Below are 13,749 nucleotides of genomic sequence, written 5' to 3'. Positions count from 1 at the left end.
GCCGGAGGCGAAACCAATGCCGCCGTTGGCCCGACGTCGTTTGTTTATTTCGGCAGGGATTGTAAAGACACGTGGTCTGCCGCTGTCCAAAACCCTAACGGGAATTGTTCGCGATTCGTCGGCGTTAGGCGGAGGGGGCCGGGGCGGTGGTTGGCCTTGCCGGCGACGTGGCGTCTGTGGAGGCTGAATAATTTGCTTCTGTATAAGGTTTGGATTTTGAGTGCTGAATGTGAAGTCCCTCAGATTATTTCCGGCAGCGGGGCGCCAATTTTCCAGCCTCAGCCATGGCAGGTACGGCCGGCGGTGGTGTTCGTCGGCGTCGCGATCGGTTTCAGGCGGCGTTAACGACGACGATGGTTCTTGATTGTTCATGTGATGAGGAAGTGAAATATCAAGAAATTAATGATGTAGAAGAATTGGGTTTAATTCAAGAGGGAAGGGATTTCGATTCAGCTCCAGGATTCACCTTATGTATGCAATTATTTTTACTAGTAAATTACAAGATAACTGTCGTTTGTTTCATTCTAGTTTGAAATTGATGAAAAGATAGACGTTACATTTGAATTTTTATATAAATAGTATGTTGATAAGATTTTTTTTTTATGAAAAATAAATAATAATTAAAGAACATCTTGGCAACACCTGCCATACGTTTCAAGAAGGTAGCTCTATAAAAATTAACAGATTTTCGCAAGTACTTTACATGCAAACATTCTTAAACAGAAATTCATTGTTACTCCTACGAAACCGTGTAATAACACCAAATCACCGGTCATGACAGCCTAACATTGTTCAATAACCGGACGCAATGCATGAACTTATTACCACTACTAGAACCTCTCCCCATAGTACATAATGTTCGGATCTCCTTGCATCATGAAAAGTGCGCAAAGATAATACAGATACATGCCCACATAAAGAAAGGAGCAATCAGGGCAGGCTGTTACATGATGATACAATGACAACTACATTCGGACATAAGTCCCATGATGCAAGAAACTGACCATATAGAAGTATGCAGCCATCGCGCCCATTACCCGTTAAAAACATCACTTGAAGAGTTAATTAATTTTTGGGAGATGGATGGGGTGGGTCAGTTGCACCTACTGCCACATTGCATACACACAGAACGAGTAATCGAGCGCGCCATCCATCATTTTCAAGTATGATCGTCATTTACATGCTTCGGTACTTCAGCTTGGCTGTCTAGAGGCATGTATTGCGCCATTATTGCTCGTATCTCTGAGTCCATGTACGACTGAAAGTGCAAACACAATGTATTGTAATAAAATATTTGCAGATAAGTAAGATGTTGTCAAAGGGAAGTAAAAATGCAATCTATTCAATGGCCTATAAGTGAATGCAAAAGTATTTACAAAATTTACACACCTATCCCCTCCATTATGAAATGATGTTCCCACAGGGTTAAGTAAGAGAATCACTTTCACTCAAAAAAAATTCCTTAGAAAATAAAACTAGGTAAATAAAAAAAAAACCGTTCCATCAATTTAACTACATGTTAGGTTCTCTAAAAGGTGTACGTCCTTGCAAGATTCGTATGCAAGAGATCGGACAAAACCGGATATCAATGTTTTTAACGATTGAATATAAATGGAAAATGAATAAAAAGAGGTCAAAGAACAGTAATATGTGTGACATGAAGAGAAAAGCATATAAAAATTAGCATGATGCTGATAAAATAAAATGAGCACCGAATCCACCAATTAATCAGCATTGAATATGCCTCTATAATATCAAAACATTGTTTTAAACGCTACATGCACGCATGCACACACAAAATATATCATATTTGTGAAGATTGCAATATGATTGTAATTTCAAAATATAAAATGCTCAGTTATTTAATAGGTTTTATTTGATTTTAGTAGCAAAAACAAAAGTGTTACTCCCAAAAGATTTACAATTGCACTTGTAAAGAGACATGCTGGTTTTAGGATCATTAATGAGTAAAAAGAAACTTACCCGCAATCTGTATCTGTACACGAGGTATGCAAAACCCGAAACCATACCCAAAGCAATCAAAACAATCCAAAAAGCAGTCCAAGCAGATCTCACTTCACTTTCCCTCTTGCCTGCACAAGAAACAGATTGACAAAATACACCAATGCCATGTAAGAATTTAAGGTCGAAACCAAAAAGGGTGAAAGAAAACTAACTTATGCAGGTGTCATGTTCCCTTATATATAGCATATCCCCACTGCACGTGCATTCGTAGCTCCCCCATGTGTCCTTGCAGCTGCAATCAGGGCACTGACAGGCTCTCTTCTCCTGGCATTCATTTATGTCTGTGTGGCCAAAGTATTACAATTAGATTTCCTTGGAAATTATTTTGTAGCATCAAACATTCATAAAATCAAAGTATATTCCATTTGTCCCCTTATGGAGACAAATGGCACAGCCTTTCACATACAAAAGTTATTTGTCATTAATCTTTGTATGATTGTCATTATCTGCTGTGTTTTGCTCGCTGTTATTTATATTATAATAATTATTTGTGTTGGATAGGCCGTTTTCTTACGTGACCTTAGAGTTGCGGCTTGTGATCATTCCAAGCCTATATATGCACAATACAAGTTTTGTCGCACCTCTTTTGCAAGAAATAAGTTAAAACTTGATGCAATCCTGTTTATTCTTCTCCATTGTATCCTAAAGGGTAATTTGGCCTCATACCAATTAGTAAATAAATAACCCCATTTTACATCTTTCCATTATAGAAGATTACAAAGTAGATGTTGATACAAGATATACAGCTCATCCAGGAACTTATCTCATGTTATCTAAGAACTACTGGCAAAAACTATGAGTATGTTTGGTTTGTGTTTTGTTGCGTTTAAATGGTGGTTGGATAGTGTATTTTTCTAGGGAATCATGTTGGTTGCATAACAACGAAGCTGGAAGAAAAAGAAAAACAAACGGAGCCCATGATGTGTTCTTTTGGTGTTAGACATGGTTCTAGTTGAAAACTACTAGCAATTTACAAACGACTAAGAACTGTGCTTGCATTTTCTAACTACTAACCAAGATGTCTCAATTAGTATAAAGATATATATATATACATATATATATTAGAATTAGCAAACACTGACTTAAGTAAATGCTTTACTAGCAAGTCGGAAGCTTCAACGAGAAACCCAATGAAGAAAATCTATGGTGAGGCATTTAATGGCAAAGAAACGGGCTCAATAGCAATGGACAATGAAATAAAATCTGACGTGAAATGCATACTATCCCTCTCAGTGCATGAAAAACCAAACAAAAAGTGTTTTTACCTTCACAACTAATAATGCCATCGCCTTGGAATCCCGGAGGGCACGTACATTGCTTGTCACCATCCTCCTGGTAGGACCGAAAATTCAGACATGTTAAATCTAATCAAATCTTCAGCTTCAAAATATATTACATGCATATAAATGATCACCAACCACACAAGCTGAGAAAGTGATCCCATTTCGATTTTCATGCCAACAGTTTCCATTACTAATTTTGCATCGTCCTGGCCCGCTTGCTGCGTTGAAGGATTTCAAAACAATTCAATAGTCATAATAATTAATAAGAACTATCAGTGTGTTTTAGCAGCTGCCAAGTGGTTGTAATAAAATTTGATAAACATGAAACTCTGATACTGTACATTATGCAATGTTTCGAAAACAAGACTACGCTGATTAGTATGAATCGACATAAAAACATACCAACACAAGAGCTGTAGCCATCGCCCTTAAACTGCACGCCATTAACTACTGGGCATTCGCAGACCCTTCCTCGGAAAGTGTCCTGAATGTATAATAAATAAGCAAGAATGTAAGAACAATACAGAAGGAATGAGAAAACATTTAGATACATTAAAGTACCTTGCAAGCCGTGATGTTTGTCGCCTTGTCCTGCCAGCAACCACCGTTGTTGTCCAGGCACTCATTCGTCTCCACATCTGCAATTACAAAGTAACCATGAATCAGCCCAAGCTCACCTCTTATAGACATTAGAATTTTTAACTAAGAGAAAACAAACATACTCCCACTCAAGCAAACTGACGGCTCTGTTGTCTCCTCAAAGCCAGAACATATTGCTTTCAGAACAGCACCTTTCTCCAATTTCCCTAGAAAGAAAAAAAAAATAGCGTAAGAGAGGTTAATAATGGTAGAACTTGTATGAGATAACAAACATACCTCGATATTGGCGATTGTTCACAACAAGAGTAGGCAAAATAGTCACATCACCGCGCGATCCTTTTCCAATCTAGGGCAAGATAATCATCATGTTAATTAGCACAAAATATCATAAATAGAACAAGAATAGTGACTTTGCTCTCAAAATGTAGATTACAAAACTCACTTGAGCATCTTGCTCTTCTTTCAAGACAGGATTGTCAGAATTGGCATCAGGATCGCCCATGCATCTTTCAACTTTACCCAAATCGACACCTGATTTTCGAACAAACCTTCAATGACATTGATTCTTAATAAACATGAAAGTTTACAATAAATATGTGAAACTGTTTTACCCAAAGATTTGATAACACTCTCCGCACATTCCTTGTTGTATTTCTTCTCCTTCATCGGGCACCTAATTTGGAAATCAGTAACGTAGTCCCACCAAACCCAAGGCTTTCTGGACTCATTCGCCACTCGGAAAACACACAGCTGCCTCAAGTTCTCAAGCACCACATCTTTTCCTTCATAACCGGAGCTGAAATCTTGCTCGGGATCCGGGGCACAATACCTCCCATGGTTGAGGCATTGAGATTTGCACTGCTTGCTTATCGTAAACGCCTGAGGACAATACCAAGTTATGTAATGCGGCGTAAACTGAGTGTATCCACCTTTCTCAAGCACTTGGGCCGCGCCCTTAAATTCCTTCAAGAAATCCATCAGCATGTCGCACTTGACACCACACTCATCGTTGCTGCTGGTCCATAGCTCGTACTCAACTCTGTTATCAGGGTGGGGGACTGATTCTCTCCAGTCAAGATTCACATTCACCATGTCCCCCCGGCTGTAAGCTTTCTTCAAGTCCTCGCCAAAACTTTTGGTGATCAGCGCCGAAGGGATTGTAATGTTTGCAATGTATTTCATGGATTGGATCTCCTCCTCTGGCGAATCCATCGTTATCAGAGCTTCTTCGAGATTGTCAGCTACTAGAACCGCAGCTGCCCCAGCATTTTGAGCATTCCAAACCTTCAATGCAAAAAAACAATCTGCAAGAGAAATGTAAGTCTTAAGCAACATGGTTGTGTTCTTTTGTGCGCTTTAACTTTTTACTATTCAACATCTATTTATATCACATCAAACAACTATTCAAATTCAATTTGTTACCATTCATAAATCCAAACCCAAAACCCACAAACAAACACACAATATAGTGCTTCGATTTCAAATTATAACCTAACAAGTTCTCAGTATAGATACAAATCACTAGAAACCCCAACAGTATAAATATTACCAAAAATAGGTTCTATTTTGTGTTTTCAGCCATAGAAAACGTAATCCTTTTTACTCAGAAGTCAGAACACCTAATTTTCATTTACAACATAGCATCCAACCCCTACTTATTCAAAAATTTCAAATCCAAAATACACCAAATAAACACACCCTCAATCCACAAAAATCTATGAATTGCTTGGTATATTTGTATGGGTTTGAAGTGAGCTAGTGAGACCTTGAGAATCACCTATCCACAGCGATCGAATTGCAAATTTACCACATTAGAACAAAAGTATTATACAAAATAACCCACAGAGGATCTGCAAAAGCTAAAAAATCATGAAGAACCACAACAATGGACAACCTCAGACCCCAAAACCCCAGTCAAGAAAACTAATTAAAAAAACAGTCTCGAAACAAAACATCAAATTCAAGCTCAATTAGCAAGCTAAGGTGTAGAAATTCAAACAAAAATGAAGTCTTCACTGTAATGAATGAAAAATTAAAAATACCTCCACGATCAACAAGAACAAAGCTGGGCATAGCCCCAGGCTTAGCCTTGAAAGAAATCCCGAAATCATCAAAGCTCTTGCAGCCCTTCCGATTGTCCTTCGGATAAACCACAGTTCCGAGCATGCTTCCCCCATACTGCGGAATCCCGAAGTTGCCAATGGCACTGTCGTGGGTCCCCTTTATGCTGTCCGGAGAAACCACCCTCAAGCTGTTCTTCTCCACCACAAAACGACCCACCACTGTTTCCACCAAAATTAGCACCAAAAACCCCTTCAAGATTGAACCCTTAACAGACATTCTTCAGCTCCCAACTTCCAGAAGAAGCAAGAAAACCCCCAATTTCTTTTTGGTTTAATATAAATTAGTGTATAATTTGGCAACTCTTTCCCTTTCTCTGCCCTTGTAAGATCGATTGAAGTCTAGAAGAACAGAGATAGGGTGTTGAGGTAGTGAGAGTTATTCCTGTTGGTAGGTGGGGACGAGGTAGGGGTGGCGGAAGGATGGAAGAGGAGTTAAAGTGAGGGTGGAATATTGCCATGGATTTTTGATCATTTTAATGTTGGCACGAAAAAACGAACAAACAAACAAACGGTCCTTCTCGTCCTTCACCCTTACGGACACGATTTAAAACCGTAGATTTATTTGTTTGGATTGAACGTCAACATTCGATGACATTATTGAGAAAAGCCAATATCAACACTGGACCAAAGAAAATTGACGATTATCTTCAACGTGATCCATGAGCGTTTTAATGTAATATAATATTTAAGATAATAATATTTATTTAATTAATTAATATTGATAGTTTTTTATGTAAATAATATGACTCGAAAACTTAATATGTGTATCAGATGAACTTGAAAAATCCGGTATATAATTAATTATAAGAAAAAAAAAAATAATTTAATTATGATTATTACATGGAGGATCCGAGGAAGACGACGACGACGAGGCCTGCGCGTGCAGACGTTGAAAAGCCATGGCAGTCTTCGCCACATTGTTGAGTAAGATCTCATAGATTTTGTTCCTCACCTTTGTATAAGCTTCCCCCTCCCCTACCCACCCACCCCCACCCCCGAATTCACGTTCCTTCTTCCACAACACGTCATTCTTCTTCTCCTTATCCACTGTCTTCTCCACGCTGTCACTCACCATCTTCACCTTCAACATCGTCGCCGCCACCTGCCCGTCCGATTCCGCCGCCGCAATGCTCCGCTCCACCCCGTCCAGGTAGTCATCCACGTGGCAGAAAAACATTTTCTTGCTTTCCAGCTGCAGCGACGCCGCCAGCTCGAACGCCGCCGGAAAACTGCTGCCCTGGCTCCACTCCGGCGAGTTGACCCGGTCCGGCCACTCCGGCCAGACCGGCCAGCATTCCTTGTCGGCGTCGTTTTTAAGGTTACAGATGCTTTTCTCTTTATTACAGCGGCCGGATTGGCTTGGCGTAAGATCGGAAGCTATGGCGGATTTGATCCATTCGTTTGCGTTCTTTGTTCGGGCCTTGGCTGTGTCGTCGGCGCACGGATCGGATTCTCCGGCGGCGGTGGACGGCGGCGTTGCATTTGGTAGTGAGTGGAGTATTGATGTAGTTCGAGCAAGATCGTCTTGTAGGTTGAAGAATTTTTGGAGGTATGGCTCTAGATCGTCGTCTTGCTGTAGATTTAACTTTGACAGTGTCCTGGATAAAATGATAATTAATTAAATAATTAAGGGTATGTTTCTTCAGACAACTTTCTTCAAATTTTATTTGTATTTTTTGAAAAAAGACAAAAAAAAAAAAACTATTTTACAAAATATCTTATTCAATATTATTTTCATACTAAACTTAAATTTTATTTTTTTTTTCAAATCAATCAAAAGAAACACATCCTAAATACTAAATAATAATGTGTGTATGTAAATGTAATGTATCTACCTTAAGCAGTTGAGCAATCTCTCGGAAACGCAGGCCTCTTGCAGAGCGTCGACGGCGGCGGCCATTGCAGCGTCTCGTTGTCTTATGACCTCCTGTATGAAGCAAACAACCTTGATTTTTTTGGCAAAAATATCATTACACTACTAACTATTTCGAAAGTAAATATATACTTATTTGTTATGTGCATAAATCCGATAATTTATTAATTTAATTATCAGGTTAATTAATAATAGGGTGGAGATCTCAGGTTGAGATGCAACCTCCTTTATATTTTATATTGTATAAAGTAACCAACATGTTTGTCTCATAATGCAGTAAAAATAAAAATAAAAATAAAAATAAAAAAATTAAATTAAAAGTATTGTATGATATAAATATTATAAAATTTGTGTAAGATATTTGTAAAATGGAAAAATAGATATATATATTTTTAAGGGAATTAATTAAGTAATACCTTTCCGAATTTGGCAGACTCCGGCGGGAGGTGGAGGAGGGATTCCATGGATATCATTTCAGTTTCTTGGATCGACGACTCTTTACCTTCTTCTTCTTCTTCTTGATGATGGCCTTCTTCTACTTCTTCTTCTTCTTCTTCTTTTGCTGTTGATGCAGGCAATTGAGCAGTGGTCTTCTTCTTCGAAGCAACAGCTCTTGTTGTTGATGTTGAACTTGAATTCTCGTCGGAGCTGTCTGATACCAAAGAACGAACAGGCGAAACCTGCAATTAAACACGTTAGTAAATGGATATTAATTAATTAATTAAGATTTTAATTAGCCGTTATTACATTGGCGCTACGGCTCCTCGGCGGGAGCTTGGAGGAGGAATCAAAAGCTTCCTTGACCTTCATCATGTCGGAATGATTCCAGCTCCGTCTCTTCGTGACACGTGCAACTCTCGTGCCACCGTCGTCGCTCTCGTTGTTCTCAACGGAATTATTATCTTCCAATCTATCCTTCCTACCGTCGCCAGCTAATTTCGCCGCAGATCTGTCCCGCCGGCGAGGAGTCTTCACCGACGACGACGACGGCGCGTGCTTCACAGACGCCTCGGAATCCGAGCTGCCACGTAGCAGCAGCCTCCGTGGGGCCCGCAATACCTTCTTCTCCGCTATAACCCCCTTCTCTTCTACAACCGAACCATCGCCGGAGCCGGCGGAGGAGGCTTCTAGAAGCTTGACCAGATCCGGCGGCGGTTCGATGTCGACCGGCGTGCCCTTACAGGGCCGGCGGCCGGGGGTGGGAGTGACGCCGCGCAGAACCGGGACGGGATCGGATTTCTGCAGGTGCTGTACGTATATGAATTGACCTAATTTCAATTTGTTCCCGAGGATCATTTCGTTCTGCTCGTCTGAGAGGGAGACGTAGAGCGCGTGAGACGAATCGGAGACCTTGAGGAAGAAGCCTCGGTTTGGCCACAGATGGCCTTCCTCCAGCACCGGAATTATGCTGCGGATTTGCAGCAGCACCGGCCGGGGATCGTCGTCCGCCGCCGTATTATTATTATTATTGTTATTTCCTTCTTCCGCCATTTTCATCTCCTCGTAAAGCTTCTGCAGAACACCGCCTTTCAACGAGGCCATTATATTTTATATATTTATATTGTATTCCAGAACATTCTCAGATGAGTTTTTTTGAAAATTTAGGATCAGGAACCAGATTGATGAAATTGCAAGTGAGAGGGATGAATTTCTAAATTAAAGGAGAGTTTTTAGGAGAGGCGATGATCGGCGGCAGCCATTGAAATGCAAGAAAGTAGGGGGAGAGCTGGAATGTGTTTTCATAGAAGATCCCGGGACCCCAGCACCGTGTAACTATATAAACGATAATTTCTATTTATTGCGGGGATTAATGGGGCGCGTTTACGGTGAATTTAGAATACCAAATGATTTGCAAAATCTTCGTCAAATTAAAATTTATTTGTTATGTTTTGTAACGGGTGTCATGAATGTGATCGTTTTTTAAAAAATTTATTTGAGAATAAAACAGAACTATTTATTTTAGAATAAAAGGTTTACTTGTGTTAGGTTTAGATTAATTTAAAATATAGTGTTATTAAATTTTTATTATAATAATAGTATATTGATATAGTATTTTATAAAATATTTATTGAAAATTATAGAAAATAAATAGTATTAGATTTTAAATTTAAAATAGTAAAAAGAATATTAATTTATTTAATTTTAAATATTATATTTTATTTATATTTTCAATAAACAGGGTCTCTCTGTATTATGGATCGATTTTGAAAAGGACCGAACAAAGGAGCCAAAATTTAGACGTTAATTTAAAATACTTTTAAATACATTATACATAAAACTAAAATGTGTACATTAATGTGATAGTTGAAAATTTGTAGATAATAGACTATAATACATTATAGTAGGTAATCTTAGTTGTTGGATTGATTCGTTCTAGACCGTCCATCTCACTATGGATTTATATAAATAAGTGGTGCTAGTTAATTTGTAATCATCAAGTTGAGAGTAATAATAAATTATTTTTTCTCATTACTTCATCTTTTTACGATTTTTAAGCATTCTTTATTGAGTTTTTAAGTGTTTTTGAAGGTGTTCGACGAACGACTGTACTAGCAACCTCCAAGTATCCAAGAAGTTATTAGACCAAACGGAAGGTATTCGAGGAATCACCAAGCGGTCTGTAACAAATGGTATAAGAGTTTCGTTCGAGCCTAAGTAAATAACGGATGGCAAGTGACGGCTCTAACTTGATGAATGTGAACGAGGGAAACAACGACGGTGGCCATGAAGGAAGGAATAATCGGAAGAGCAAGCATGGCACCTCCGTTGATGCCCTAGGTGCATTGGATGGTGATGGAACAATCTTTGGACGGAAACTCTGAAATGATTGACGTGGTGGAGCAACATTTCAACAAGGTCAAGAAAGATTTGCGATAAGAGTTGATGACGTCAGTTGCAGTTGAGGTGGACCAATGTCGTAACTGGGTGGAGGAGGGCGTCACTTCGTGTTGAGGTCTCCAAACTCAAGGAGGAGGTGGGGGGTGTCGCCTTTAGTTGACCTGACGGGAAAAAGTGGCCGTAGTGGAGCCGTAGTGGGGGGTGTCGCCTTTAGTTGACAAAAGACAATTACATAATTACAAGCTCGTGGCCCGACCAAAGGGATGGCAATAGTGCCAAGGGTGAAGGTACTACGTCCAGAGTGCTACTCGGAAGTCCGAAAATGCCGAGTAATTGTTATATTTATCTTTGATTTGAAATGTTATTTGGTTACCACATGTATCATCAGGGAGGATGCCAAGGTGCAAACTACATTATTATTTTTAAATGACTATGCACTCATTTGGTGGAGACGAAAGAGCAAACTTGCCCAAGATGGCAAGGTCATCACGACGTGAACAATATTCAAATCCGAGCTCAAGTGGAGTTTGAACTGGTGAAAGTTGATAATGAGGTGAGGGCTAAGATTCTTCATGTGGTACACTGAGATGAATATTTGAATGAATACATCGATAAATACTCCAACTTATTGTTTGAGATTCCGTCGATGATCTAAACGGAGACATTGTTTACGTTCATGGAATGATTGAGGTAGTGGACAAAAGAGCGAGTTATGGACAAAGACCCAACAATCATAAATAAAACAGTAAAGCATGCCTTATGCCTAATCGAGTTTTAACGAAAGAAACCGTATAAAAAGTATGAGGGAAAGAAGATGGTTGTGGATAAAAGTAGGGAGATAAACTGAGATTCGCTCTGTGCCGAAAGTGAGCACCAACCACCTAAGGCAAAGACAAGGGAATTCTCAAAGTCGGGATCAAAGTATGAGGGATGTTTTATTTGCTACTCAAAAGAACATTACACAAGGAATTGTCCGAACTGAATGAGTTTTTCCGTGGTGACTGGAGAGACCATCCCGACGGAGGAACGAATAGCATACATGAATGCGGAGGGTGATGGTTAAATGCATAAGGGGCGGATGTATATTGACGCCGAGATCAATGGACACTCGTACTTGTGCCTACTCGATACAGGGATGGATGCTAATTAGATGAGTAAAGAGATGACTTGCAAACTAGGCTTACAATGGGTACTGTCAAGTGGCCGATTCAAGTGAATAAATAACAGGTGGACATCTTTGACGGGAATGGCGATGGATATGCCGATTGGAATTTAAGATTGGAAAGGTAAGATTATTTTCAATGTTGCCTATGTTGACTATTATTTGGTGTTCTTTGGTATGAAGTTTATTGAATAAGTCAAGTTAGCGATGGTGCCACACGAGAAAAAGTACACTATCATGGAGGGAGACATACTATACGACATAACTGTGTATCGGGAGAAAGAGTTGACACCGAGACAATATGAAAAATGATTGAGAAAAAGAGACTTGACATTTACGGCAATCTTTAGCGACAAGAACTTCCAGAGCGATGAGGTCAAAGAAGTCGTAGCTCCGCCCAAGGAATTGGAGGGTGTCCTCAAGGAGTTCAAGGGCATGTGCCGGATGAGTTGCCGAAGGAATTACCACATCGATGCGCGGTTGGCCATGCAATCGAATTGGTGGAAGGTGCAAAGTCGGTGTCCCGATCACCCTACCAAATATCACATGACGAGTTGGCCGAGTTAAGGAAACAATTGGGAAAGTTTCTCGATGCTAAGTTTATCGTACCATTAAAAAGAATTAAAAAGGATTGATGAGGCGATACGAAGGTTTGTTCCCGATCATGAAGAAGGTAGACAAGATGGCGTACAAGGTGAAGTTATCCGAGGGCTTATTCTAATTTCACCCGGTATTCCATGTGAGCTTACTCAAGCCTTACCACATGGATGACCGAGATCCAAGTTGGAATGTGTTGACGAGAGCACCACCCGAGATGCGAATGGCATATAACAAAGTGGTCGATGAGATATTGGCGGATCGACTAGTATGCCATAAGAACAGTCCGTCTTCGACGGAGTACTTGGTGAAATGACGAGGTTTGCTTAAATCTGAGACAAGTTGGGAGCCGATGAAAAAACTTTGGCAATTCAAAGACTTGGTGTATGAGTTCAAGGCATTGAAGGAAATGCCTTCATCAAGTGGGGTAGAATATCCCAAACTGATGTTGTGACCGAAGATGACTGAACAAATAAGCCAAAACCCAAAGGCTCATTTAGAATAGTCCGAACATTATAGAAAAAATTGGAATTTGTACATTAATGTGGTAGTTGATAGTTGGTAGATGATAGAACATTTCAGTGACTAATTTTAACCGTTGGATTTACTTGATCTACACCGTCCATCTCACCATAGATTTGTATAAATAAGTGGTACTAGCTCATTTGTAAATCATCAAGGTGAGAGTAATAACAAATTATGTTACTCGTTACTTTATCTCTCTACGATTTTTTAGCATTCTTGGTGTTCGAGCAACAACTGTACTAACAACTTTCAAGTGTCCAAAAAATTGCTAGGTTGTACTGAAGGTGTTTGATGAGTCATCAAGCCGTCAACGACTAATGGATACTTTTGGAGTTTCTTTTGTACTAATAACTTTTTTTAAAAAAATATTCATTAAATACTTATTTTTTATAACAAAATATTATATTATTATTATTGTTATTTTTATTATCAATCTTTTTCAAAACTCAAAAATTTTGTATAACCGGTGGTATTAGATTCTATGAATGATGGAGTATATTTCTAGGGTAAAAAGTGAGGGGAAGTATCATTTGTACTCATGAAATTTTTTAGTATTTATGCCAGCATGTGATTTCTGAATTTTGAATTTTTTTATCGATAACGGTAGTCGTTGACGTGTGGGTGCCTGTGTTGACCATTTTTCACATATTTGACTTTCCAAAACGTTATCCAAAAATCGAAAGAATTCTTCATCTCGTATATGCAAAACGTTGACCAAACTCA

The 13,749-nt window shown here is 39.2% G+C and overlaps 2 protein-coding genes across 2 annotated transcripts; both read right to left on the bottom strand.

Annotated features, from left to right (window-relative positions):
- Nucleotides 1-630: 630 nt before the first annotated feature.
- LOC127253411 (vacuolar-sorting receptor 3-like) lies at nt 631-6,510 on the bottom strand. Its single transcript, XM_051277997.1, has 12 exons — nt 5,951-6,510; nt 4,520-5,212; nt 4,351-4,439; nt 4,185-4,254; nt 4,031-4,114; nt 3,870-3,946; nt 3,711-3,792; nt 3,444-3,526; nt 3,291-3,357; nt 2,178-2,306; nt 1,984-2,093; nt 631-1,258 (listed from the first exon to the last, which is right to left on the bottom strand). Exons 1-12 carry the CDS (start codon nt 6,246-6,248, stop codon nt 1,160-1,162), a joined length of 1,881 nt encoding a protein of 626 aa, XP_051133954.1. The 5' UTR covers nt 6,249-6,510; the 3' UTR covers nt 631-1,159.
- Nucleotides 6,511-6,854: 344 nt separating this feature from the next.
- LOC127252999 (uncharacterized) lies at nt 6,855-9,525 on the bottom strand. Its single transcript, XM_051277398.1, has 4 exons — nt 8,652-9,525; nt 8,321-8,584; nt 7,867-7,958; nt 6,855-7,629 (listed from the first exon to the last, which is right to left on the bottom strand). Exons 1-4 carry the CDS (start codon nt 9,444-9,446, stop codon nt 6,855-6,857), a joined length of 1,926 nt encoding a protein of 641 aa, XP_051133355.1. The 5' UTR covers nt 9,447-9,525.
- Nucleotides 9,526-13,749: the final 4,224 nt, after the last annotated feature.

Source organism: Andrographis paniculata, unplaced genomic scaffold (genome assembly GCF_009805555.1).
Source record: "Andrographis paniculata isolate CXL003 unplaced genomic scaffold, ASM980555v1 Contig12END, whole genome shotgun sequence".
NCBI classification, from domain to species: domain Eukaryota; kingdom Viridiplantae; phylum Streptophyta; class Magnoliopsida; order Lamiales; family Acanthaceae; genus Andrographis; species Andrographis paniculata.
The sequence above is the reverse complement of the archived record's forward strand: the minus strand, read 5'-3'. Positions and strand labels throughout refer to the sequence as shown.